The 26,936-nt window shown below is 33.9% G+C and overlaps 3 protein-coding genes across 3 annotated transcripts in view; 2 read left to right on the top strand and 1 right to left on the bottom strand.

Moving 5' to 3' along the window:
• LOC120772648 (probable serine/threonine-protein kinase nek3) overlaps positions 1-3,253 on the bottom strand; it is an 11,494-nt gene extending 8,241 nt beyond the window's left edge. The window contains exon 1 of the mRNA XM_040101374.1: positions 3,157-3,253. The gene's annotated coding sequence lies outside the window, so the exon portion shown is untranslated. The remainder of the gene's footprint in view (positions 1-3,156) is intronic.
• Positions 3,254-21,260: 18,007 nt separating this feature from the next.
• Positions 21,261-24,406, top strand: LOC120771335 (butyrophilin subfamily 1 member A1). Its single transcript, XM_040099280.1, has 4 exons — positions 21,261-21,524; positions 23,424-23,614; positions 23,686-23,954; positions 24,016-24,406. The coding sequence occupies exons 1-4, from the start codon at positions 21,470-21,472 to the stop codon at positions 24,281-24,283; spliced, it is 783 nt and encodes a 260-aa protein (XP_039955214.1). The 5' UTR covers positions 21,261-21,469; the 3' UTR covers positions 24,284-24,406.
• Positions 24,407-24,797: 391 nt separating this feature from the next.
• Positions 24,798-26,588, top strand: LOC120772611 (methyltransferase-like protein 9). The gene is made up of 3 exons (XM_040101326.1): positions 24,798-25,156; positions 25,644-25,928; positions 25,991-26,588. The coding sequence occupies exons 1-3, from the start codon at positions 25,064-25,066 to the stop codon at positions 26,552-26,554; spliced, it is 942 nt and encodes a 313-aa protein (XP_039957260.1). The 5' UTR covers positions 24,798-25,063; the 3' UTR covers positions 26,555-26,588.
• Positions 26,589-26,936: the final 348 nt, after the last annotated feature.

The following is a 26,936-nucleotide window of genomic DNA, read 5'->3' as shown; positions in this document are numbered from 1 at the left end:
AAAATATTTTGTTTAATTTAAATTTTATTTTATTTTATATTTATTAAATTTGGTTTATTTTTAGTTTCGCAGATTTTATATTTTTTAAATCTAAAATATTTAAGTTTCGTCTAAATATTTTTTATTAAGGAAAAAATTTTAAATATTTTACTTTTGTGTGAAAAAATGTTTAATAGTTAACTTTTTTACTTATTATTAAAATATAAAAAACCATTATTTATGAAATTAAAAGTATTTTATTTAATATAAACTTTTATTTTATTTGAATATTTATTATGAATTTCTTTAGTTTTGCTCATTCTATATTTTTTAAATCTGGCAATATATAAGTTTAGTCTGCAAATATTTTTTATTAAAGACGAAATTTTAAATATTTATTTTTTTATTAAATAAAGAATAAAAATAATTTTATTACAAAATTAACGAAAAAAAATTAAATAAATTATTTTTAATTTTATTTTTATATTTATTTAATATTTTTTAGCTTTGCAGAATTTACCGCATTGCTTTAATGTATATTTTTGAAATCTAAAAATATTTCAGTTTGTTTAGCAAATATTTTTATTAAAGAAAAATATTAAATATTTATATTTTATTTATAAAATTAAAAATATTTTATTTAGTTTAATTTTTATTTTATTTTTATAGTTATTATATTTTTTAGTTTGCGTTTTTAAATTTTGAAATATTTAAGTTTGTTTAGCAAATATCTTTTTTTTTATAAAAAAAATTATTACATATTTAATTTGATATTTTTTTAATAAAATATAAAAAAATATTTACAAAATTAAGAATATTTTATTTAATTTTTATATTTTTTTAAGCAGAATTTTCGCGTTTTTCATGCTTTAATGTATATTTTTAAGTTATTTAGAAATATTGAAGCTTATTTTGCAAATATTTTTTATCTAAAAAATGTTAATTTTTTAATTTAATTATTTATCTATTTTTGTTTATTTTGTATGTTTTTTTTTTTGTTTTCTTTAGTTTCGCAGAATTTTACCGCGTTTTTTGTGTATGCTTGGAAGAACAATATACCTTCTTACATACAAACAAGCACTTGTACATACTTATATAGTATATCAATATATCTACATATGTACATATGTACATATTTATATTTGTATATTTTTTTAAACAACTGAACATCTGTCAGTCTGCTTCTAATTTATTTCGTTCGTGATAACTTCACAACACTTCTCACATTTGTTTAAAAAAAACAGAACAAACCAGTTAGTCAGTAAAAACTTGGAAGCTTCAAGACTCCATTTCAATTGCTAAGAGTCATTGAGTAAAACTCTCACGCATGCGCATAATAAAAATGCTGTAATTATTTGCCGTACAAAAGTTTATTAGCGGCGGTAACGCGAATCTACACTTGTGCTTGCTGTGGCGTACACACAAACTTGGATGCACATACATACATATGTATATATACAAACAGCTGTAAATATGTGGGTGTGCTTAGGCGCCGAAAGATTTGGTAATATCTAGACAAAAGAAATGACCAAATCGAGCTGCGAGCTTCCGTTGGGCCGCAACCCAAAAAGAACTGTGCCGCTGCTGTTGCTTGGTGGAATTGTAAATATGTATGAATATGTGTCTGTTTGTGCATATGCAAAGGCGCACATACATACATACATATGCTAATATATAGTCATTTGCATCTATCTGCATATGTTTATAGTTTGGCTTAAAGCAGTTTGGCGAATTACAGAAACGATAACACAAAAAAACAAATGCTCAACAAAGATTTGAACACAAAAAACCTGAAACAAAAGCAACATCATTAAGAAAGTAAAAGCGATCATGGTTAACAACATTTAAACAAACAAACATATCATTATTAGTTATTTATAACTATGTATGTATGTATATGTATGTACGAGTATGCGCATGTAAATAGTCTAGCAGATTTGATGCAGGCATTTAAGCTGTCACAGCAACAACAACAACAAACCGCCACACATAACAGCAGCACTCGCCCAGTTCGCTAGCTGCTCCATTAACAGCTTTGCTGCGCCTTCACTTACTATACTAGATATGTTTGTATGTGTGTGCGCGTGCGTTTGTTGGTTATGCAGGAATATGCGGCTGCTTAAAAGTGTTAATAGTGGCGCATTCACTTTTCTAGGCTGGAAAAGCGGCAGCAACAGCAGCAGCTAACAAAATTGGCACAAATGAAACAAGCGCTAGTTTTTCACACACACACGCACGAGTACAAACATATATACTTATGTTTATTTTTTGTTTAAATACATATACATATATACATATATGTATATACATATGTATATTTATATAACTACATATTTGTGCTACAATAGCCAGCGCAATGCGCTGTGAAAACTTCACAGGCTTTCGCGCATGTGCCTTAGGACACCCAGCCGCACAGCTTTGTGGCGCACCACAGCGACAGTCCAGCACAGCACGGGTTTGCAGTTGTTGCAGTTGTGCCACTTTTAACAATATTTCGTTTATTTGTTGTTGTTTTTGGTTAACTTTTGCGGACATTTTCAGTATGCAGCGCACAAAAATTGAGTACTTTGATTGATCAGTCAGACTTTTTTGCAGATTTGTACATTTCAAATATTTTTTATGTATGTATGTATGTAATTATATGTAGAAATGAGTTGGTTTATTAGGTACGTGTCGATTTTTTTAAAATAACACCATAAAATCAGCTCCACAGCAAAACTAGATTATAAAGATATTACAAGGTTAAATACATGAAACGCGTTTGAAATTGAAATGCACTGACGTCGACATTTGTTTAGTTAGTTACACACACATAATGCACATGTACACGAACGCCAAATAAATATATGTATATGTACATATTTAGATACAGTATGACAAATGTACATACATATGTAAATATATAGCTACGTTAAAAGGTATTTGTTTGCGACGACATTTCTGCAGGCACATAAACACACAGCGCACTATTTGACCACAATTCTCAAGCGTTGAGTAACTACTTTCATAAAATTAAAGAATTTTTTTTTCCAAAAAAATTTTTTTTTTAAATTTATTTTATGAAAAACACATTTTTTATTTATTTTTTTTTATATTTTCAATTTATTTTTTATACCTTCCAATTTAATTAATTTTTTCTTTACAAAATTGCATTTACATACGTAAAATTTCGCTTACCCAACACACACTTACACACACGGAATTTTACAAAGGCAATGTAATTAGATTTATTTTTTAGAACTGAAAGTGTAGGAAAAATTACTATTTTGTCAATTAATTAAATGTAGATAGCAGATACTAGGCACTCGCGCTCAAGGTGAGCAATTGCAGAAACCATTTCAAGCACAAGAAGTCAAATACGAACTGAAAGCTCAAATACGAATATGCAGCAGTTATTACGAAAAACAACAATAGCCGCCACACTGGCTCGAAGCTAGTAAGCGGTCGGTCGTACAAACAAACAGCTTACCGCCTTACAAATACATTTCCATTTACACACATCCATATACACTTACACATATGCAGCACTTCGCTGCCTAACATAACTTTCCTGCATACAGCACTTACATACACACACACACACAAATACATATTCATGATTGTATACATAACATTATATCTATGTACATATATAAATATGCATGCACATACCCACAAACAAATATATGACAGCACTGCGCTAAGCCACCTAGCTGCCGATATTTTACACAACCAACAAGAGAGCGTCAATAAGCCAACAAGTTACCACCACCAACAACAACAGCAACTACAGCACACCAAGTAAGCAGCAGCAACTGAGTAACAAAAATTTGTTGTATAATTTTACGAACGAACCGAAAGAATGAGACGCGGCATAATACGACTCCGTTGTGGAGTTGTAAGTTGTTGCAAAGTTTCGAAAGCGCACGCCAATTGCTGTGTGGTGCTGTAGGTAGGAAATAGGTTTTTGAAAAGAAAAGTGTTTATAGGGCTAGAATTTTGAGAGGTGCTTAGGAATTTGTAGTAAAAAAATAATGTAAAATGAGTTAAGGGGTTACATGGATTCCCTCGGATAAAAAACAGACTCTTTCAACATTTTTCCTTTTCATATATGTAAAAAATGAAATATTTTATTAGAAACACTATTAACAAAGAAATTCTGAAATTTTTGGAAAAAAATATTTTAAGCTCGCCCATTGCGACGCCATTCCCGCTGACCCCTCGCAAAAAAGATGCGCCCGCGGTGTCAGGATAACTCCTTACAGGATCAGCTAAAGTGAAAAAATACGTGTAACTTAGATTTTGGACGAAGAAAAAAACTGAAAATTGAATTTTTGGCAGACATTTTTACAAAAAAAAATTAAAATTTCAGTGAAAATTTGGCGACACTTTTTTTTAATAGCTGTAATCGAAAAAAAAACCCTCGTCCAAGTCTTTTAGAATTGTATCTGAAAGGCCTGTGTAAAATTTCATGAAGATCGGTTGAGTAGTACTCGAGAAATCTTGTCAATCGACTTCAAAAACACAGTTTCGGGAAAAACGCGTTTAAAGACGGCGCACCTAGCCTACCGAACCTCGAGCGCACAAGTTGTCAAGGCTGTATCTCCGAAACTATTATTCGGATCAACTTGAAAATTTAAGACACTATTTTAAAGGTGCTGTAGAAATTAATAATAAAAAATCGATTTTTTGAAACCCGTAAACCCAGGTAACCCCATAAGTTAGAACCAAATCTTCCCGATTATAATAAACATAGTAAATACTTGTAGAGTTCCCAGTTCCTTGCTAGATGCTCAACACTATTTCAAGAAAACCATCCATATAACAACAGCTTAAGTCATCCTTGTTTTATAGTATTCGTCATAATTTTTGTCTTGAGTTGCTTATTAGGCGATTGTCTGACTTATTACTTTTCCTTACCACAGTCGATCTGAACAGTCTTTGTTTCATCGGTGCATAAAATTTTGTACCTGACAGACTTATTGTAGCCAGGTTCTTCTCCACCTGGTCTTTCAAATGGAGTATAGGTCTTCCTCTTCATCTGCTTCCCTTGGCGAGTACTATATCTATGTCGTCGTGTATCACGTACATCTCATCGTTCCATCGACTGCGGTATTCGCAGTTGCCAATGCTCAAAAGATCATAAATCTTCCGCAGAACCTTTCTGTCGAAAACTCGTACACCCGACTCATCAAATGCTGTTATCGTCCATGCCTCTGCACCAAATAGCAGGCAGGGGATGATGGGTGACTTGTAGAGTTTGGTCTTTGTTCGTCGAGAGAGGACTTGACTTCTCAATTGCCTACTCAGTCGGAAGTAGCAACTGTTGGAAAGAGTTATTCTGCGTTAAATTTTGAGGCTGACGTTGTTGTAGGTGTTAATGCTGGTTCCAAGATAGACGAAATTATCTACGACTCTACACTGTCAACAGTGACGTGGGAGCCAAGACGACGGCTTTGTGACAGGAAATATTTCGCCATGCCCTCGTTCACAATCAGACCTATAAGTTTCGCTTGCTTATTCAATCTGGAGAAAGCAGAATTAAAGGCGCGATTTTTGAGGTCAATGATATCAATGTTATCGGCTAAGCCAGCAGCTGTACACTTTTATAGAAGATTATACCTTCTCGATTTACGGAATAGAGGCATCCTTCTCGTGCTGTCGACGAAGATGTGGCGATTTTCCAAGTCAGAAGACACACTGATAAGGTCCAATAAGTTTTTCAGGATCGGTCTTTTCAGTATTACAGTACACTTGAAAGGACATTATATGCGTTATTGAGGAGGCTTATCCCACGGTAGTTGGCGCAGTGAGTCTACCTTTTTGTGGATTGGGCAGAGCACACTCAAATTCCAATCGTCGGTCATGCTTTCGTCCAACTATATTCTACTAAGAAATTGATGCATGCTGCTTATCAGCTCTTCGCCGCCGTATTTGAATAGCTCGTCCGGCACCATTTTTGGAGAACACCGTTTTGTGGGCGTGCCAATGGCATGATTTCGCCCATTGGATTATCGCTTGCTTATCTCTCCTCCTTCTTTCAATGATGTTCTAAGCATTCATCCATAGTAAAAAATAACTTTTAATCGATCTGTGTGTATTTTATTTAAATGGAAAGAGATATATACAGAAAAAATTAAGTATAATTTAGTAGCTTATCGATTTTAATTTTCGAAATTGTTTCAGTGAATATTAATAAGGAAGTCGAATAGACACGATATAACGGCATATGTTGTAGTTTCAATAGTTGCTGCCGAAAATTGCTGAATAATGCGCTCACATGCAAGATCACATACATATGTATGTACATCAACGCAACCATGTCTAAAATAATTTAGAATAATAAATCAGTAGAATCAAAAACAAGAATTCACACCTAATGAATTCTTAGACCAACGACCTCACTATGACCATAAATAGCCGATCATTAACTCGAACGCAGTAGCGATAATTCCAAATATAATGCTGCTGTAAAGCATATATTGTAGAGATGCGTTCGTAAGCAGCAAAAAATTGTGAAGTATTCTTATAGTGGCTAATCTTGAAAGATGTGAAAAAATTCTGTTCGAGATTACACAAGATAAATGAGCATAAATATTTTTTTTCGATTTTTTTTTTGATATTACAACATAAACCTAATATTAAATTTTCTTAAATCTAACAGGATTAAAATCGTTAATAAGTTGAACCCACTTAGAACTGCTTTGAAGTTTCTGCGACATGGCAGAAAACGAATCGCTAGCTCTCTCTTAATTAACGGCTTATTGTTTTCGTTATATAATTTTTATATTTTTATATAATTGCTTCGCATGAGCATTCGAAAAGATAACTGTTTGATTTATTGTTCTATCATTTGAAAAAATGCTTAGAATTTTCCCAAAGGCAATCTCAAGTAGCACATATTTTCCGAGCCACTGAATATAGTGGATAGCCATTTAGTTAGTCGTAGTTTAGACTTACAAATAGTTCAAGAAACTACCCAGATATGCCTATATGTACTATATATACAGCTGTTCACTAGAGCGGATCGTTTTTTTTCTCTATAAAATCTCGTATGTCGGAAATCCCTAAGAAACATGGGAATTTAAGTATGCTCTACCTAATCCATAAAAAGGGAGACCCACAATTTGAGCCAACTACAGTGGGTAAGCCTCCTCAATAACGCATATAAGATTCTATCGAGCGTACTGTGTGAAAGATTGAAGCCCATCGTCAACAAACTGATTGGAGCTTATCAGCGTGGCTTTAGACCTGGAAAATCGACAATTGACCAGATTTTCACCTTACGCGAAATCTTGGAAAATACCCATGAAAGGAAGATCGGCACACACCATCTCTTCGTCAAAAGCTCCGTCAGTATCGGAAAGGACATCTCCGAGCCGTTCGATAGCAAGCGTGATTTCAAATAAGGAGATTTCCTATCATATGACTTTTTCAATCTATTGCTGGAGAAAATAATGCGAGCTGCAGAACTAAATAGAGAAGGTACAATCTATAATCTAATATCAATGTATAAGAGTGTACAGCTGCTGGCGTACGTCGATGAATTAATATCGTTGGCCTCAACAACCGCGCTGTTAGTTCTGCTTTCTTCAAACTGGATAAGGAAGCGAAGCGTATGGGTCTGGTTGTAAATGACGACAAAACGAAATATCTCCTGTCGTCAAACAAACAGTCGGCACACTCGCGATTTGGCTCGCACGTCACTGTTGACAGTCATAACTTCGAAGTCGTATGTAGATAATTTTGTTTATCTTGGAACCATCATTAACACCAATAACAACGTCAGCCTCGAAATCAAACACACAATAACTCTTGCCAACAGTAGCTACTTCGGACTGAGTAGGCAATTGAGAAGTAAAGTCCTCTCTCGACGAACAAAAACCAAACTCTATAAGTCACTCATTATTCCCGTCCTGCTAAGTATATGATATGGGGCAGAGGCACGGACGATGACAACATCTAATGAGTCGACGTGAGTTTTCGAGAGATTCTGCGGAAGATTTATCGTTCTTTGCGCGTTGACAACGGCGAATACCGCAGTTGATGGAACGATAAACTGCACGAGACGTACGACGTCATTAAGATAGTTCAGCGAATTAAGTGACAGCGGCTACGCTGTCTATGTCATATCGCCCGAATGGCTCCAGCTCTGAGAGTATTTGACGCAGTACTCGCCGGGGGAATCAGAGGAAGAGGAAGACCTCCACTCCTTTAGAAAGACAAGTTCTCCACCTTGACGTGGCTACCCTTGGATCTTCAATTGGCGCCAAACAGCGAAAAGAAACAACGACTGGCGCGCTGTTATAAGTTCGGCTATAACAGCGTAAGCGGTGTCTACGCCAATAAAGAAGAAAAAGAAAACATGCCTACCCGTATAAACGGTCCCAAAAACTGTAAAGGTTGAAGAATTCATACAAATATGCGCATATCTCCGAAACTATTTACCGGCTCCATTTCAAATTCTCGGAGATTGTTTCTCAAATATATGCGCATTCGATACATAATGGAAAATAAATCGATTTTTTCAACCAATTTAATACCTCTTCAAATAATGTAAGCCAAATTGCAAAGTGTTTTCAGACAAACGATGTAAAAGCAAGCTCAGGGAGCTACAATTATACAATATTTTGAATACTCGACTTTAACCAAAATAAAAAAAGTTTTCATATAAATTTATGTATAATTTTTCATATAACTTTATACGACTATTCGCCCATTAAATGATCTCACGGTTCACCTACCAACTGGCATTCCGTTGCAGTACCCAAACTTTTCGCACGTAGCGTACGCTTGGAGTGACTCCTATTGAACGCAAGCTCAAGAACCGGTTTCGGGTCTTTAAACCGCATACAAATGTACATACATATATATACATAAACACAAGTGCACAACTAACATAAAAATGCCACCAAACGGAAATGTAGTTATCTTTTGTAACAGCGCTACGGAGAGTCGTTGCGCATTGTGGAGACTCGGTTGACGCGCTCAAACAATGCTGGGCACACAAGCAAACAAATATGTACGTGCATACATACATATGTATATGCATAAATTGTATTTGCAAACGCAGTGGAAAAAATCTTAAAGGCGCAAGTGTTTGAATTCATCAAAAAGTCTACGCCAACTTTACGAAAAAACATAAAAAAGCACTGGAGCCGAACTCAACGCGCGGCGCTATTTACATACACACACCTTACGTACATTTGTATGTATTTATGGACATAAAATCTCAAGTTATGTATCACGGTCAAATATGTTATTAAATAATAAATAATTTTTGGCAATTAAAAACGCCAGCAGTCAACGGATACAGCAATAGCAACAGCAACAACAACCGAATGCCGTAAGATACACGAATAGACGCACATACACACGTAAGCGGGCGCACCGCCGCGAAAATAGCAACAAATTAAAACAGCTCAAGCAAACTAATTGGTGAGGGAAGCAATTGTAGTTGTTGTTTGTGCTTTTGCTTTTCTGAACGCTCGTAAATGCTGGCAACAGATTTTCTTTGCAACAAATTGTGATTTAATTAATTATCTCTGCGGTTTTTGTGTATTTTCTCAGTTTCGCATGTGGCTTGGACAGACATGAAAGCAAAGCATTTTTACCACTTGTGGCTGCAAATCATTTGTCGAAATTTATATTTACATACCGAAGATTTACTTCAGTTTATTTCAGTGTACGCGTATATTCGTATGTATGTATGTAAGCGACTTTTTGTATTTTAACAGTTAACTGCACACACGATGCTACACTGCTTTTTGACGTGTACATTTGTGTATTTTTGTGTATTTTTGTTTTGCAGTTAACATTATTAATAAACGTCTTTTGGTCAGTAAGAACGCCGAAAGCGCACATTAATCTACAGCGTTACAAATAGAGATAGAAAACCCAAAATGCTGATTTATTAGAAAGATATAATTTATTATGTTTTTGTTTTTTTTCCCCTTCATTTGAACCACGCAAATTATATGGCAGCAGCGCTTCTTTGCACCTTATAAAAGAGTCGAACAATTATTTACAAAAAATTCTTCTATTCTTTTGAGACGCTGCCTTTTGTGCCAGAAATGTTATTGAAGCCAAATTTGTAATAAAATAAAAAAAGAAGAAAAAAGGTTAAATTCGATTGCACCGCAGCTATAATAAGCACCCTTCCACAAATATGTACTACAAAAGATATACGAGCTTTGATCGTTCAATTTGTATGGTAGCTTTAGGATATAGTGACTTGTTCTAAAGAATTTCTTCGGAGATTACACCATTGTCTTAGGCAACAATCCATGCAAAATTTCGTGAAAATATCTCGTAAAATTAAAAAAATTTTATACAAGCAGTTGGTTCCGAAATGAAAAATGAAAAAGTTATCCATACGCACACTTGGTTCCGATCGTCCAGTTTGTATGGCAGCTAAATGCTATAGTAATACGATCTCAACCATTTCTTTGGAGATAACATCATTGTCTTAGGCAACAATCCATGCAAAATTTTGTCAAAATATCTCGTAAAATTAAAAAAATTTCAATACAAACACTTGGTTCCAAAATGAAAAATGAAAAAGTTTTCCATACACACACTTGGTTCCGATCGTCCAGTTTGTATGGCAGCTATATGCTATAGTAACTTGATCCAAACAATTTCTTCGGAGATTGCACCATTGCTTTTAGCAATTACTCAAGCAAAATTTTGTCAAAATATCTCGTCAAATGAAAAAGTTTTCCATACACACACTTGGTTCCGATCATCCAGTTTGTATGGCAGCTACATGCTATAGTGATTCGATCTCAACCATTTCTTTGGAGATTACATCATTGTCTTAGGCAACAATTCATGCAAAATTTTGTGAAGATAACTTGTCAAATGAAAAAGTTTTCCATACACGAATTTGATTTGGATCTGTGATTTTGTATGGCAGCTATATGCTATAGTGATCCGATATTAGCGGTTCCGGCAAATCAGCAGCTCTTTGGCTAAAAATGGACGTGTGCAAAATGTCGGACTCATATCTTAAAAACTGAGAGACTAGTTCGCGTTTATATAGTCGAACAGACAGACGGAAAGGCTGAATCAACTAAGTTACGCGTGTCATAACTGCACAGCAAAATCGGCGAGACGACTACCGGCTGAAGGAAAATTTACATATAGAACCTTCAAGCGTAGATCAGTGGGTAATGCCGTTTAGGCAAACGCCGACTACATGACCCCAATTTTAAACTGGGAAACAACGTTCAAAGTAAATATAGAAAAATATAGCTGGCGTAAAGCTGTGTCAGCTACGCGCAACACTCTAAACATCTACACTGATGGCTCGAAGATGGACAATGGAGTTGGTGCGGGAATATACTGTCCAGAGTTAGGCATAAGGCAACCTTTTAAGTTGCCGGAGCACATGTGGTATATTTCAAGCTGCGGTCTTTGCTATTGCGAAAGCCGCGGAGCTGGTCTCTAATGCACACACTTACGTACACAGCCAAACAGCAATCAAGGCAGTAACCTCGTATCGTATATTGGCCAGAAGTATCTTGGGAAGCAGAGCAGCAGTGGAAAGTGTTGCCAGAAGTAAGCAGCTTCACCTCTACTGGGTGCCAAGCCACAAAGGCATCGAGGGCAATGAAATAGCAGACGATGGACGATGGCCAATAATGGTGTACCGCTAACATCCGAAAAAATGATCAACATTGGGAAACCCATGCATTGTCTATACGACAATCTCGACAGAAGCATGGTAAAGAAAATCAAAGCACGAAGGAACGACCTACCTGGCTGCAAGAATGCATAAGTCATGTGCGAAACGGTAGCTCGGAAGTACACAAAATTCCAGTGCCAATAGCACTCGATAGAAGAGACTATAGGAAAATGATGGGAAAACTAACTGGTCACTGTCTGGTGGCGACTCACGCCCGCAAGATGGGGCTGACAGATCGAGAAGATTGCACGAAATGCCTAGGTCAGGGCACCAGGGAAGCAATGGAAAATCTCTTGTGCACTTATCCCGCATTGACAGTATGATGCACTGAAGGAGGTGTCGACAGTCCGCAGAGTCTGTTAAAATTCGCGTCCAGCGCAGGCATCCTAAAGGATGACTTCTTCTCTTGGACTTAGCAAGTGAACTAACCTAACCTATATAACCGACGATGTTTTCTTCAAACAGTGACAGACTTGTTAGATATTAATAATTTTTTTTTTTAATTTTCAGAAACCCGAAATGTCGGTGTTCAATGTTTGTTTGACGTCTAACACATTTTCTAAACAAATTTCGGAATTTAGAGTGTGTTGCCGCCAAACACATTTCTCACAAATTAATATATATTATAGTACATGTGAATGCCGAAATCAACATGCCAGTTCGGTATTTAAGTTTCTAAGTAATTCCGAAAGTTTAACCGTGAAATCACATTTTAGCGTTTCTAATAGAAACTTTGCGTTAATATACCAACTTATGTACATATACATACATACATACCATATGTTAAGACATTCACGTAAAGTTGAATTCTCAAGTATTTCTTTTTATTTATGTCCAGAAATGCTTGTATGGTAAATTCATAAATATTACCAGTAATTATGCAATACTTGCACACGACACTTTAAGCGGTGATTTACACACCCATGTGCCGCCATAATAATATAGCATATGGTTTTTTGAACAATTAAAGAATAATATCATAATTTAATTACAATTAAGCGGTGAAGCTGAGAAGCTGTAGGCGATTTGCTCAACGCCACTTCCTGTTTGTTGTTTAATTTTTTGTATTTCAAATTTGATTGATTGATACATGATTTGATCATAACTATGATTATATGAGTGTTTATATAAATAAATGTGTGTATGCACGTTTTGCTGACCAGTCTAAATTCTAAATTGTAGAATGAAAAGCACAAATAATCCACTGAAAATATTCCAAGCCGATTTGACGGTAATGATAAGTGTATTTCTTTAAATACAAAGGTTTGTACGTGAATCCATTGTGTTATTAAGGCGCTTGATAAAGTAGCTGAACCAGTTCCAAAAAAATTGCTGACTTTTTTCATATGCTGTGCGGATCATGCGCTTAGCACCAGTATTTTGGACCTTTAGACTTTTGTATACTTGTTCTTAAATACTTAAATACTAGTGGTGGTCAATACACTGTTCATTAAACTGAGCTGGTACTCCATTAAAAGTTATGTTTGAGTGTCAATCTCTCGAGATTTCGACATCGAACTAAGCGATAATTTTTGCATAAGAGTGAGGTTACTTGAACTATCCTCTTATTAAGAGATTACCACGATATACCTTTTTATAGTTATAATATGGTATTCCCTCCAGTATCCACAAATCTACTCGAAGACGTGTAATTACTGCCCACTGAATTACTGAGAATTTTTTTTATGAAGACTGTTGTTTGAAAAGTTGTTCCACAAAGTCACCAACCTCTCATTAAAATATTAAGCGAGACAGTTATGCCTACTTTCCTAAATAGAAACTTATAAATACGCAATTTTTAGAATGAACAGGGTATGTTAGGGGGGAGCCTGCTTTAGATGCTTAAAAAAATCGATTTTTTTGAGAATTTTTTTGGGAAGGGAAGAAATAAGTGATTAAAGAAAAATTTCTAGAGTTTATTGTTATATATTTAAACATCATTCACAAACTTTTTGGATACGAAATCTTTGATATGCTGCCTTGGGGAAGCATTTGCCCGATGCATCTCGCATGTGCATTTGCAGGTCGGAATTTCTATCAGAAACAAAAAATTCAAGCAGTTTCATATTTTTTAATAATTTATCTTCTATGTAGTTAAACTGAAAAAATTCCAAAAAAAGGGTAAACATTTTAGAAATTTTTTAAAAATTGAAAAAAGTGGTTCTTGACAAAGATAATAAACTTTGCCCCAACTCCATACGACGTTTAGTTTTTTTCTATCCTGCCCGCCAGTTAAGAAAAATCGTAAAAAGTAAAAACCGAGAAATCGCGCGTCAAAGTTTTCGCTTTCTGCCCAAACGCTCATGCATACATATACATATGTATCTGCTAGAATAGTGACCGAATTTTCCTTCTAGCTTCGAAAATATTTCAAATTCGCATCTAAAACTTTTGGGGACATATTCTTAGATTATTTTTAAAGAGATTTAAGCATAAAAAAATTAGATTTTTTGAAGCTTCTAAATCAGGCTCCCCCGTTAAGTTGACCACTGTATATAATATAACTGGACAGCATTACGAGCTGAACCGATTCAGCTATGTCAGCCTAACTGCCTGTATATACGCAAACTAGTCCCACAGTTATGGAATACTCTTCTTGGACTTAGCAAGTGAACTTCATCTGGTATCGCAAAGGACCAAACTGATCTATCCGGGGCTTATTGGCCTACCAGATTAACATAATCTAGCCTATGGAGATATTGTTCCGAATTCACAATATTCTACTCATCTGTCGGAATTGCTAATACAATATTAAGTGCTTGTATGTGAAACTGTTTTCTTTGAGATAATATCTTCTCGAAATTTAGCATAGTTTATTGTGCAAGGTAACGCTACAATTCTCGAACATATTTTCAGATCAGATTACTATGACATAGTGCTGTCTTACAAACTGACCGATGAAAATCAAGTCCTTTTACGAAAAAGTTTTATATTTGACAAGATATTTTCAAGAAAATCGGCGTAAATTATTATCCGAAGCCGCGTCATAATCTGCTAAAATAGTGCTCAGATCAGACCACTATAGCATATAACTGCCATACAAATTAATCGTTTGAAATCGAGATAAAGATTTTTTATACCCTTTTATGCTTCAAGAAATACACCTATGAAGCTGTGGTACAGTTAAAATTTTTCCTTGTTGTCTATACATTTTGAGACATGTCAAGCATCTCAAGATCCCAATCCGCTGTTCGAAAGAATAAAAAATTTTAAAATCTCCACCAGCTAATATTTCAGGTTATTATTATACTATTCGAATAAAATGTTTTTCATATACAAACATAAAATTTTAATTGCGAAATCCGTTAAGGCGCACTTGTGGTCCTTAAGGAGGTTACATGGGTTTCTTGGCTTCAAAAAACTGTAATATTTAATTCTATAACAGCTCTAGAATATTGTCCTAAAATCTCAAGTTGAGCCGAGTAATAGTTTCGGATATTTGGAGAAAAGTTGCTCGCTCGAGATCACTTTTATAGTCACTAAACTCAACTTCAAGCGCGTTCTTCACAAAACTTTCATTGTCAGTTTTCAAGATTTCTCGCGAACTACACAACCGGTCTTTGAGCTATAATTTACAAGGTTTCGAACGAAGGATTTTTTGGTTTAATTACAACTATTAAAGAAAGCGGTCAAAATTTTTTTAACAAAATTTGCATTTTTTTTTGTAAAAATGTCTGCCCAAAATATTTTTTTTTTGTATTTGCTTTTTTTTTGTTTTTTTTTTTTGCTTTTTTTTTGTTTTTGCTTTTTTTTTGTTTTTTTCCCCCTTAGATCAATACCAAGTTTATGGTTTTCATTAAAATACGTATTTTTTCCCTTGACTTTTCATGATCCTGTAAGAAGTTCTGCTGTCAACGCCGATACACCTTTTTTCCGAGGAACTGCCGAAACGACGTCGTAATGGCATAATTTTGAATATTTTTTATTTGAAAATTTCACAAAATGTTTGTTAAATATAAATCTTTGGAATATTAAAAGGTTTGAATAAAATATTTAATTTTCATACGAAAAAAAAATATTGAGAATATGCCGTTCTTTTGCTCGAGCAAACCCATGTAACCCCTTAAATCAAATTTTTTTTTGGATACAAAACATAAAAATAATATTTTTCAAACATTTACTTGCGACTTAAAACGAAGAAAAAGTGTAGATGTTTTCTGAGTCGCAGCAGCTCCGGACACTGGTGGGCAGCGAATCCTCGGTAATAGCAGCTTCCTTTCAATTATACGCTTATTTTTGTACACTATTTCGATTATAATAAAACAGTTACATTACTTTTAAACTGTTAAAACACAATTTTAATGTTTTGTACAATTATTACTATATATTTTATACATTTACAAGCCACTTTTTTCTAATTTTAAACCGTACAAAGTCATAAATTCAAAAGCGTATCACTTTTCGGTCAAATCAATCTTAGCCTTCGCTAAGCTGCCGCGAAACTGAACGCTCTGCACAACGCTTGGCTATTGTTTTCCAATTTTCGCTTTGCATTTTGACCTCTACATAGTTGAATTATAATTTTTTCTTTTTCCATTTTATTTTGCTTGTGAATGGGCGCCGAGCAGCGTTTGGACTTGTAAATAAGTAATAACCAGCTTGTGTGCTCTTGAGGCATTATAACCAAATTAATTTATGTATTTTTTGCTTTTATAAATTTTATAAAAAAAATACGGGTATTTTATATTAAAGCTCAGGATGACATAAGCGAAGTAGTAATTAATGGAGTTTCTGCAATTTCTACAATTTTCTCTCACAGGAAGTGAACACTGTGGGTGCTTGGTGAACGGTTACTTTGCTCGGCCACAACATGCGAGTATATAATTGCACAGACATATGTATGTATACATGTGTGTTTGTATTAAATGCAGAAGCTGTTCAACACATGCATATGGAAATGGTTTAACTGTTGACTTATAATGTATATAGATATGTGTATGTTTGTTATTTCACCATCCAAACTAAAGCAATGAACCGCAAGAGTCACAAGCGTTCGATATGCACAGCGGCATTTTTTCAAATAAGATCACTGTGCGTGTGTATGTGTAAGCTTGCAAGTGGTATTCAGTCAATCACTCCCTAAAAGTATGCTTTGTATTTAGTCCAATTGCACTTCAATTTTTCATTTTGTGCACAACATAATTTTATACCCACGATACGATTTTCTTATGTGTGTTATTAAATTTTGTTCGAAGGTTTGTTGCAACAGCATAAAACGAACAAAAAGACATACACAAATCGGAATAATAATATATAATGTGGTCAAGAGTCTCCCCAACTCCCTTATACTGCATACGTAGAATGATATTCGCTTATGCAATCAGTTCAGACCTTCTCCTAGCCCTAAACTAATCGATAGGAAACTAGTCCAACTTTCCGTTTATGTTGGTCAGAATGTATTACATTTTAATTATGTGGGCAAAGTTGGACTTCGCCATGGTTCATTGACCACGGGTTGTTGTCTTGGCTTAATGTAAACAAAAAGGTTATTGACCTCGCAAGGTAATTGACTTCGGGTTCTTGTCTTCACAAAAGGTAATCAAAGGTTTTTGATCTCACTAAATTTAAACAAGGAGGTCATTAACCTCACCAAGGATCATTAATTTCAGGTTGTTGTCTGAGGTAAATGTAAAAAGCGGACCAGGGGTCATTGACCACCGATTGTTTTCTTGACTAAAGGTTTTTGACCTCACCAAATGCAAAAAAAGGGGTCTTTAACCTCACCAAGGGTCATTGATCTCGGGTAGTTGTCTGCGGTAAATATAAAGAAACAGGCCAGGAGTCATTGACCTTATCAAGGGTCATTGCCAATGGTTTGTTTTCGTGACTAAAGGTTATTGACCTCACCAAATGGAAACAAAGGGGTCATTGACCTCGGGTTTCTGTATCCGCTAAAGGTAAACTAATAGGTAATTGACCTCACGAAAGATAATTCACATCGGGTTGCTGTCTTCGCTAAATGTAAATAAATCTGTCATTGACCTCACTCAGGATTTTTGCCGTCGATAAAGTAAACAAATGGGTCATTGAACTCACAAAAAGCCATTGAACTTGGGTTGCTGTCTTTGCTATATGGAAACATAGGAGTCAGTGACCTGATCAAAGTTTTTTGTATTCGCGAAAGGTACTCAAATGAATTTGATGGATTCCAAGTGTTCTGTGTCGGATCTGCGATAGGGCTGGGGATTCACAGAGAAAGTGGAAAACTGTTTGCTTATTCCCTACTATTTCGCACCCTCGGCAGATGTTGTTGTATGGCATACCCATTTTGGACGCATGTTCCCAAATGACCAATGCTCTGTTGTGATAGCAGTTAGTCTGTAGATACTTTTTCTGTACCTATTTAATAAGTCGTCAGCTCTTTTCTTGTCATATGCTGCCCATAACTGTTTAGTTATATTGCATTTTGTTATATTTTTCCTTCTTTTATTTGTAACTCGTTGAAATTGTATATTGAGCTCTCTCCTGATCGATCCTAGCGGGCTTAGTATTACCTCTGCCTCGAATTCGTTTAAGAAAGCTCCTGCCTTTGCCATCTCGTCTGCATTTCGTTGCCGGGGCCCAGATTAAGTCTAGGTGGAGCTTGTGTTCTAGTGAACTAAGTGCTTTCTTGCAGTTAAGGACTATGCTGGAATTAGTCATGGGCGACGCTACGCTCACGAGAGCCGCCTGACTATCCATGTATATTGCTGTTTTATGTATCCTCTCGTAGTTATTCAATAAAGCTTCGCAGGAAGATGCTAGCCGAGTTTGGTAGACGGATAGAGGGAGAAATGACCCATCCTAATATATTCAGACTGAAAATGTTACATACAATTTAGAAAAAAATGAATATCTGTTGCTGCGCTTATTGTAGATAAATGATCACACATACATTTATACATACCATATACATAAAACTTCGGCTTTTCCAAAACATTTCCAACCAAACTGAGTAATCGCATGCGCAAGTTCGTTCAACCAAATGCTATGGAATTATAATTGTTGCTACTGTTGTTATTGCATTTTCATTTCCCCGCCAACTGTCTTTTTTATTACAATGCCAACAAATTACCCTTTGCGGCAGAGGTAACACTTGCCCACCTGCACTACGAGCGTGTCAAGCCGAATACATGTACATAACTACATACGAAAGCAGAGGGTGAGTTTTTCGGCCAATTCTCTAGGCCGTCTCTGCTCTCTTCGATCAAATGTTTGTTGTTTGGCTACCGGAAGGTACAAGAGCTCATGGCATGTGCCTAAATGCAAGACCGGCTGAATCCGAGTGCATTAATTACGATCGTATTGGGGGAAAATAAATGCAGTTAATGGTATGCCACATTAGTGATGTGAATTTGGCACACAATAGTTTATATGTATGGAATTTAAATGTTTGTACTTTTAATAATGTTTTGGCATTTTTTTAGTTTTAGATTGATAATCACATAATTTTTCGAAAGAATTTAATATTATTATTATCTGGATTAAATTTCTTTTAGAGTTTTGTATGCCAGGCATGCTGGAAAAATATTATCGTTTTAAAGAGAAACCCATATTTGGTACTAAATTCGTTTGTATTATTTTCTATCCTTTAAGAGCAAGAAAAGTCTTTGAGTGCCAGAACCCAATGGCATGAAATGAACTTTAGGCTTCATACCATCGAACTTCAAAGCAAAATGAATGCGCCATATTTCATTAATTTTCTCTTATGGACCCGACTATTTTGATTGATCGATAAAACAAATAAAAAAAAATATTTTTCCTAGGTGGATACAACTTTTTTTATGTTCGTGTAAAGTTTGATATCCATATGCCAAACGAATCATGGATACGTTACCGTTGAAAATGTCGTAGAAGTGTTTCGAGGAGTTTACTTTTTTTTTGTTAATCCGGGTCAAATTTGATCAGATGCTTCTACGACAAGATTTTCGCTCGAGAAAAACTAATTTGAAAAAAGTCATGGATACGGTACCGTATGGAAATGCCGTAGAAGCGTCTCGAGGAGTCTGCTTTTTTTTGTTAATCCGGGTCAAATTTGATCATATGCTCCTTGATTTAAAGCTCGGGAGACGCTTATTGTGCAGAGAGTCTTCACATGCTCAAACATTCATGAACGGGATATCCAGCATGTTCCTTTGATATCTTTACAGTGTCTACTATTTTTGTTAACTTAATTCGGTCATACAAAATCATTTTGGGTATTTTTTTATATTTTCATACGTAACAGTTTTTCTTTGGACCTCGGGCATTGTCTTTGGTGCTCTCGTGTCAAATTAGCAAAGTTATAGGCAGTACATGCACATATGTACATACACATATGTACATACATACATACATATGTTTATGTCTAAAAATGTATTTTGTCTGAATAAGTGCTCATCATATAAATCTATAAAAAAAAAATTTAATAATAAATTTATAAAAAATATGAAAAAGTATATTCAATAAATTCTATTAATTATATTTAAATATTTGACGAAATAAAAAAAATTGAGTATCCGATTGTGCTAAATTTTAAGCAGTTTGTGTTTTTCATATGCAAATACGAAGTGGTGCCAGTCTATGAATCATATGTAGAATTTTCTTGCCATTTGTTTCCGATGTTTTGCGTTAGTTCTTTTTTTATATCTTTGATATTCGCATTTCATTTTCATTTCTTATACACAAAGCACTTACATACAAACAAGAAACAAGTGTTTTCTGCAAAACTTTTCATTTGCGATCTTTTGTATTGCTTGAGAGCTGCTGCCAAGACGAAACCTAACTTCGGCTGCACCGTAGCTACAATACCCTGCACAGTTGCATTTCTTGGTTTCAAAAAGATCTTTATCTCAGGTTTGATCGGTCAGTTTGCATTCATTTTAAGAGTCTCCGACGTTGCCTTACGAGTTTACAAATTTCGTGGTAAATTTAAAATACATACATACATGCTCAGGGTATCAAAATAAAATGTCTGTTTGTATTTTCTAACGGGCTAATAGCAAATAAAATAGAATGCTTGAAGAATATAATAGCAAATATTTACATATATATATTTACAAGCATATAAAAGTCAGCTTCTTCACACTTGCTTCCTCCTAAACACCTTTGCTCTTGGCTTGCGTCTGGTAGTACTACATATATTTGTTTTTTTTGTTTGTGTATAGTTATGTATTTGACAAAATACTAAATGTATCGCTCGCATATTGCACGACTCGATGTAAACGGAACCACTAACGACTTGATATTCTTCGCCTACAAAATACATGTACATTCTGTATTATCCTCTCTACCATTTAGTTATTAGTAGGTATGACGAGCGGCGCACGCTCGCTTGCTGTGGCATATGCCTCAGGTTGGCGCGCACCACGATCGCTTGGGGTACAATATGCACTCGCACTCGCATACTCGTACATATGTATGTATGTTTGTATTCAACAGTTTCAACAGTTGAGCAGCCAAACGGAACGGACACACTGCCCGTCCAACTGACTGACTCTCTCTATGTTTATAAAACAGTTGTTTTTTTATTGTTTGTTTTTGTAATTTGGCTATATAGCTCATACGTACTCATTCCTTTGCGACTATCTAGACTATATTGCATACGATATACTTTCCATACGCGCATAATTTTTATTTCGGTATATCTAGTCGCTCAGTTTAATTTTGCCTTACTAGCGGGAAATACGTAATAAATTTACGTATGGTGGTGGGTTCTCGCCTTCCTTTAAGTCACTTTTCGTTTTTATTATAATTTCTCCACAACAACTTAAAAATAAAAAAAAAGAACTTTTGTCGTTCCTTAAGAAACCTTCTTGTTGTTAATACATTTAAACATTAAAATAAATATAGAAAAAAGGCAAAATGAATTGGTTACTTGTGTCGGTTATAACGGTCTTAACGGTTGCGTTGTTTAAAGGTAAGCAAACAGGCGCAGGATTACGTGTGTTACAAAGGATATAATTTGACGAAAGTGTTGTGAATGAGTGAAATGTGACATTTGTACATATGGAAATTTATATATAAATGATATATAAATATACAGTATATACATACATATTTTATGTACATACATATGTATGTATGTATGTGCAAAGTGTGTGCCGCTTGGAAACTATTTTTAAAAATTGTAGCTCAAGGTCACCAAGAAAGTTCCATGTCGCCTCTGTGAATGGCGAAAATTAAATTCTAAACACATCGTGATAGTGCCTTAAATATTAAATGCCAAAAATATTTTTATGGGCCTGGATAAAACTATATACATACATATAATTTCATACAGTTAAACAAGTTTTAAGCCTAAAATTAATGCAACTAAAAGACTTCTTCAATTAAAAACGAACGTTAAAAGCATTTATAATGGCACAAAAGTGCTAAAACTCAAAAGCCAGCAATGTCCAGTCGAAATGTTCGCGAGGTCATTTATTTTTTGTTTTTGTTTGTTTTTTTGAAAACAGACAGTTTTAGAAATGACGCGTTTATTTATTTATGCACGTTTGTATAGAATACACCAAAATATTTTATACATTAAAATATTATTGATAAATTAGACAATAAACAAACTATTTTCAAACACAGGGTGATAATGTTTACTGCATTTCATAATAAAATGCAGAATAAAATTCTTAGAGCTAAATATTAAAAACAACTAAAAAATGCTTAAAAATTAAATAAAAAAAAGAAAATGTATGATTAAACATATGTAAATAATAAAAAATAATAACATTTTTTGTTTGTTGAAATTTTATTGTTATTATTTATTTTTTTCAACAATTGGTTTCAGTCCAAAATATTATATTTTTACACGTTTTATGCGAACTTTAAATAAAATGTGAATGTTTGCCATACTTTATCTGTGTATGACATATTTTTATTTCAAACTTTAATTTTCCAGAATGCATTTTAACTTTTATAAAAAAAACTTATTTTCATTAATACATATTTTTTTTTTTAATTATAATATAATATTTTTGTTTGCTTATGACCATTTTTGTGGCATTTAAAATTTTAATATTTACTATAATAAATAAATTAAATTTAGACTCTTATTTTAATTATTAGTCAATACCACTTTTGTAACTTAAAATTTTCAGGAAATAAATAATAATGAAAATAATATTTGTGTGCCATATAGATATGTATGAGCGCCCACACTATGCAGGCAGTTGGTCGACATATAAAATAATAATAATATTGTTTGTTCGAATTTCCCCACTTTTCTATATGTACAACAATTTCCTACATTATTGATCTACATATGTATATATTTTTTATGTGTTCAAGATTTCAATTCGATCAGATTTAAATATATGTACATATGTATGTATGTATGTATACATTTTAGCTCACTCAATTATTTGACGACTTTATTGCTAATATAGAAGGCGACAGCGCCGAATACTTTCGTCCACGGTTCGGCCGTTGCCAAATTGTGAACATAAAAAGAGATAGACAGAGATATATACATACATACATATATACATTATTATAAACAAATAGACACACGAACAAACCTTTTTAAATTTTTATTATATTTTTCGCCGGTAACAACTTTTTAACTTACCTAACCTATTGCAACTTTAACGACTATACTTGTAATTACATTTTGAAGCACTAAGCAGTTGTAAATTCTTTAAAATATTGATATTTTTGCAATCAGAGGATATGATTTTGTTACACTCAAAAAGATGGAGCGATAATTTCTTTGAATTTCCAATTAGAGCCTTTTCATGTAATTGTTTAGGAACTCCTTGCCTTTCGCCGCTTTCCAAAAAGTGTATACATATGTCTTCAAAATGTTTTAACTTGCATTTTACAGAAGTCAACTGTCTAGTATTAACCGAAATCGAAGGACCCTCACTAGTTGTTATCGAAGATGAAAATGTTGAACCGATACCTATGAATTGTCACTTTAAAGTGGAGGAAGAAAGTAATTCGCTCGTTGTCAAATGGACTAAAGATAATAAAGTGGTTTTCCAATACATCAAAGGACATGGCGTAAATGTTATCGTAAGATATAATATAATTATTATTTTTTAAATTCATAATTATCGTAATATCTTTATTAAACAAAATTATAGCCAGAATTTAGAGGTGAAGTAGACCCCTTATCATCCGATCCGAATGATGAAGAAAGTGGCATACTACTGCTAAAACCATCGATTGAGACATCTGGTACATACAAGTGCAATATTCAAACGGATAAAAAGACAATATCCATGGATAAAGAATTGCATATAATTGATATACAAAATTATACACACACACTCCAGCATAAGCGCATCCAAAATGAAACACATTTGGAATGTGAAATCGAGAATGTTTATCCCAAACCAACATTGGCTATTCAGTGAGTGACAATTAGTTTTCTTTCTATTTTTAAATTAAACAATGTAATTTTTTTTTCGCAGGACCTTCAATGGCGAGCAAATTCAAATTATTGCAAGCGATGTAAATTTGCTGGATGATGGTAAATTCCAAGCAAGCGCAACTGCCGTTATAAGAACAGATGACGATAGCACCGACGAATACCAATGCGTTTCTATGTTTAACGGCTTATCATTTAACTTAACAACGAATATAATTTCAGGTAGTGTGTCCTCTAGAAGACCTGAATGGAGCCATCTTTTATTAACTGTTTTAATAGCACTTGTTACTTATGAAAAATTTAGTTATTAGATTTTAAAAATTCTAACGCTTACTAACTACTGTAACTTATTTGTTGGTTTTGTAAATATTTTTATAAGATTATAGCGAAAATATATATGTAAATATAATACTAATTGTGTACATGTGTAAATACTTACTTCGTTTTAATTACATACATTTTTTTAAGTTTTTGGGTGGTTAGGTTTTTTCACCTATATTTTTTCAACACCCGGCGCTAAGTTGTTGAGCTTTTCGTTCTGAAATTACTTTTACTTGCCTTCAGAAGCGCAGCATTACTTTATGTAGCAGACGCAGCGTACCTTGTTTTATAGTTTATGATTTGTATAAAAATAATTACCAAATATTTTTTAATAAAATTTTCAAAAATATATCTATTGAAATTTTACAATTCAAAAATTGTCTTTTCGTGATTTTAAAAAAAGTATTCGTTAAGATATGTATGAATTGAGCATGGGAGACCGTTCTTGAAATAGTCATCTTTTTAATTTATTTGTGTCACCCTATCGTTAATGTTCTTAACTTGTTCCTACAATTATTTAAAAACTGTGTTATCATTTCTTTAGCAGTCTAACCATTTATTTTTATAAATGTTTAAAATATAGCACAGTTTAGTATAATGAACACTAAGTAGGTGTATAGGATGTGGGCCAGCGAGAAATATTAATAATTGGCTTGAAATGGCAGAAAATTGTTCCTGAAAAAAATCAATACTAACAAACGCAGAACGTCGCACATATTTCCGGTCATCGCATCACTCATTTAATTAACTTAACACGAATTTATTTTATAATGAGCTGTTATCGTCCACGGGGGACCCTAGCACGGGCCATCTTTCAAAAATATCATAATGATCGCTCTTTGGAAGAACTTGACACCAGACTTGTAAGTAAAAAAATGTGAGACCTAAACAATTTGTTTAGTCAAAAATGTTGGCAGGAATGGAAATGTACATATGCAATAATATAAGTATGTGTTACTATAGAATTTGTTTAAAATAATATTTATATCAGTAAAAACCTTAAAGAAAACATGCACAATATTTAAGTCAATTTATGCTCAAACCGGCATTATTTTCTCGTACTATTTTCGAAATGAAAACTAATGGTTTTAAAATATTGAATTATAGTAAATGAGTTCCACAGCGTATGCTATAACATTTGTTTACTAGTTCATGTTATATTTTTGCCGAATTGTGCTTATATAAGCAAAATGTTGTAATAAGATATCAAGAGAGATAAGTTATAGCAACAAAACAAAATGTGATAAAGATACACTTGGATTGGTTTCTATTTTCATTCTATATGCAGTTTATTATTCAAAAAGCAAATATATACTCGATTTAAAATATATGTATATATTGTCATTTTAGTGGTATACAACTAATCATGAACTACCTCCGAAATTCCAAAAAAAATGTGTACCACTGCTTCAACCTGATGAATCCACCATGCGTTGGCTGGAACGTGCCAAAGTTCTTTCGACAAACATTTGGCTTCACATCTGGCACGCTGTGGCACGAGTAGTTTTACAATTTTTTATGACACAGACTGACATAAATGGGTATTTAAATCGTGGTTCCATGTTTATACTATCGGAACAGCAGTTTGGAAGACTACTTATTGCTGGCGGCTTCGACGTTGAGTCTTATGATACTGTAAATATTGCTTTGCTTAAATAGTTTTGCCCTAACTTTAAATATGGTAATTACTTTTATAGGTACATTGTTTGGATATTGGTGCTGGGGATGGTGAAATAACCGTTCGTTTGATTAAATCTATGCAGAACTTGCATCCGCAGTGTAAAATTCATACATTTGCCACAGAGACTAGTTGGACAATGCGTGAACGACTAAAAAGTAGAAACTTTAGTATTCTAGAACGCATTAACGAATTACAAAATGTCCAACTGATATCATGCTTAAACGTATTAGATCGCTGTATTGATCCAATAGATCTGTTGGAAGATATTTATAAAGCATTGGCGCCAAATGGACGTGTGATTTTAGCTCTTGTTTTACCTTATGTACATTATGTAGAAATGAATTCGTCCCATATGCCACTACGTCCTTTACTTAAACACTGGCCAGAGCGATCACAACAATTGAGTTTTGAAGCAGAAGCTGTTGAGTTTTTTCAGTTATTAGAGAGTATGGGATTTCGCGTTGAAGCTTGGACTAAAGCACCTTATCTCTGTGAAGGCGATTTAAGGCAATCATTTTATTGGCTAGTAGATATTGTAGTTGTACTATCAAAAAAGAAAACTTTAGATAATAATATTTAATTAATTATATATGACTTTATGTATGTAATTAATAGGAATGTTCTCAAATCAAAATATTTTAGGAAATAAAGGGTGTTGTTGTATTAAAATTTGTATATTTTATATCTTATGAAAACAGTAGTTTGGTAGCGGTGAGTATGTAAAACGTTTGAATGGTTCGAAATTGAACACACCAGTCTGCATTTATAATAGCTTATAGTATTTGGAATGCGGTAATATAGTTTATTATTTATAAATTTTGTCAGTATAGACACAAAAGTTATATTGTGTAATTCTAACCGCACAAAAACTGTAAGGAATTAAATAAAATTTGTTAAATTATTTCATTTAAAACTTCTTAAAACTACAAATTTGTAAATTTTACATTTTCCACAACTAATCT

The sequence above is a fragment of the Bactrocera tryoni genome, chromosome 3 (assembly GCF_016617805.1).
Source record: "Bactrocera tryoni isolate S06 chromosome 3, CSIRO_BtryS06_freeze2, whole genome shotgun sequence".
Taxonomy (NCBI): domain Eukaryota; kingdom Metazoa; phylum Arthropoda; class Insecta; order Diptera; family Tephritidae; genus Bactrocera; species Bactrocera tryoni.
This window is presented reverse-complemented; position numbering and strand designations above follow the sequence as displayed.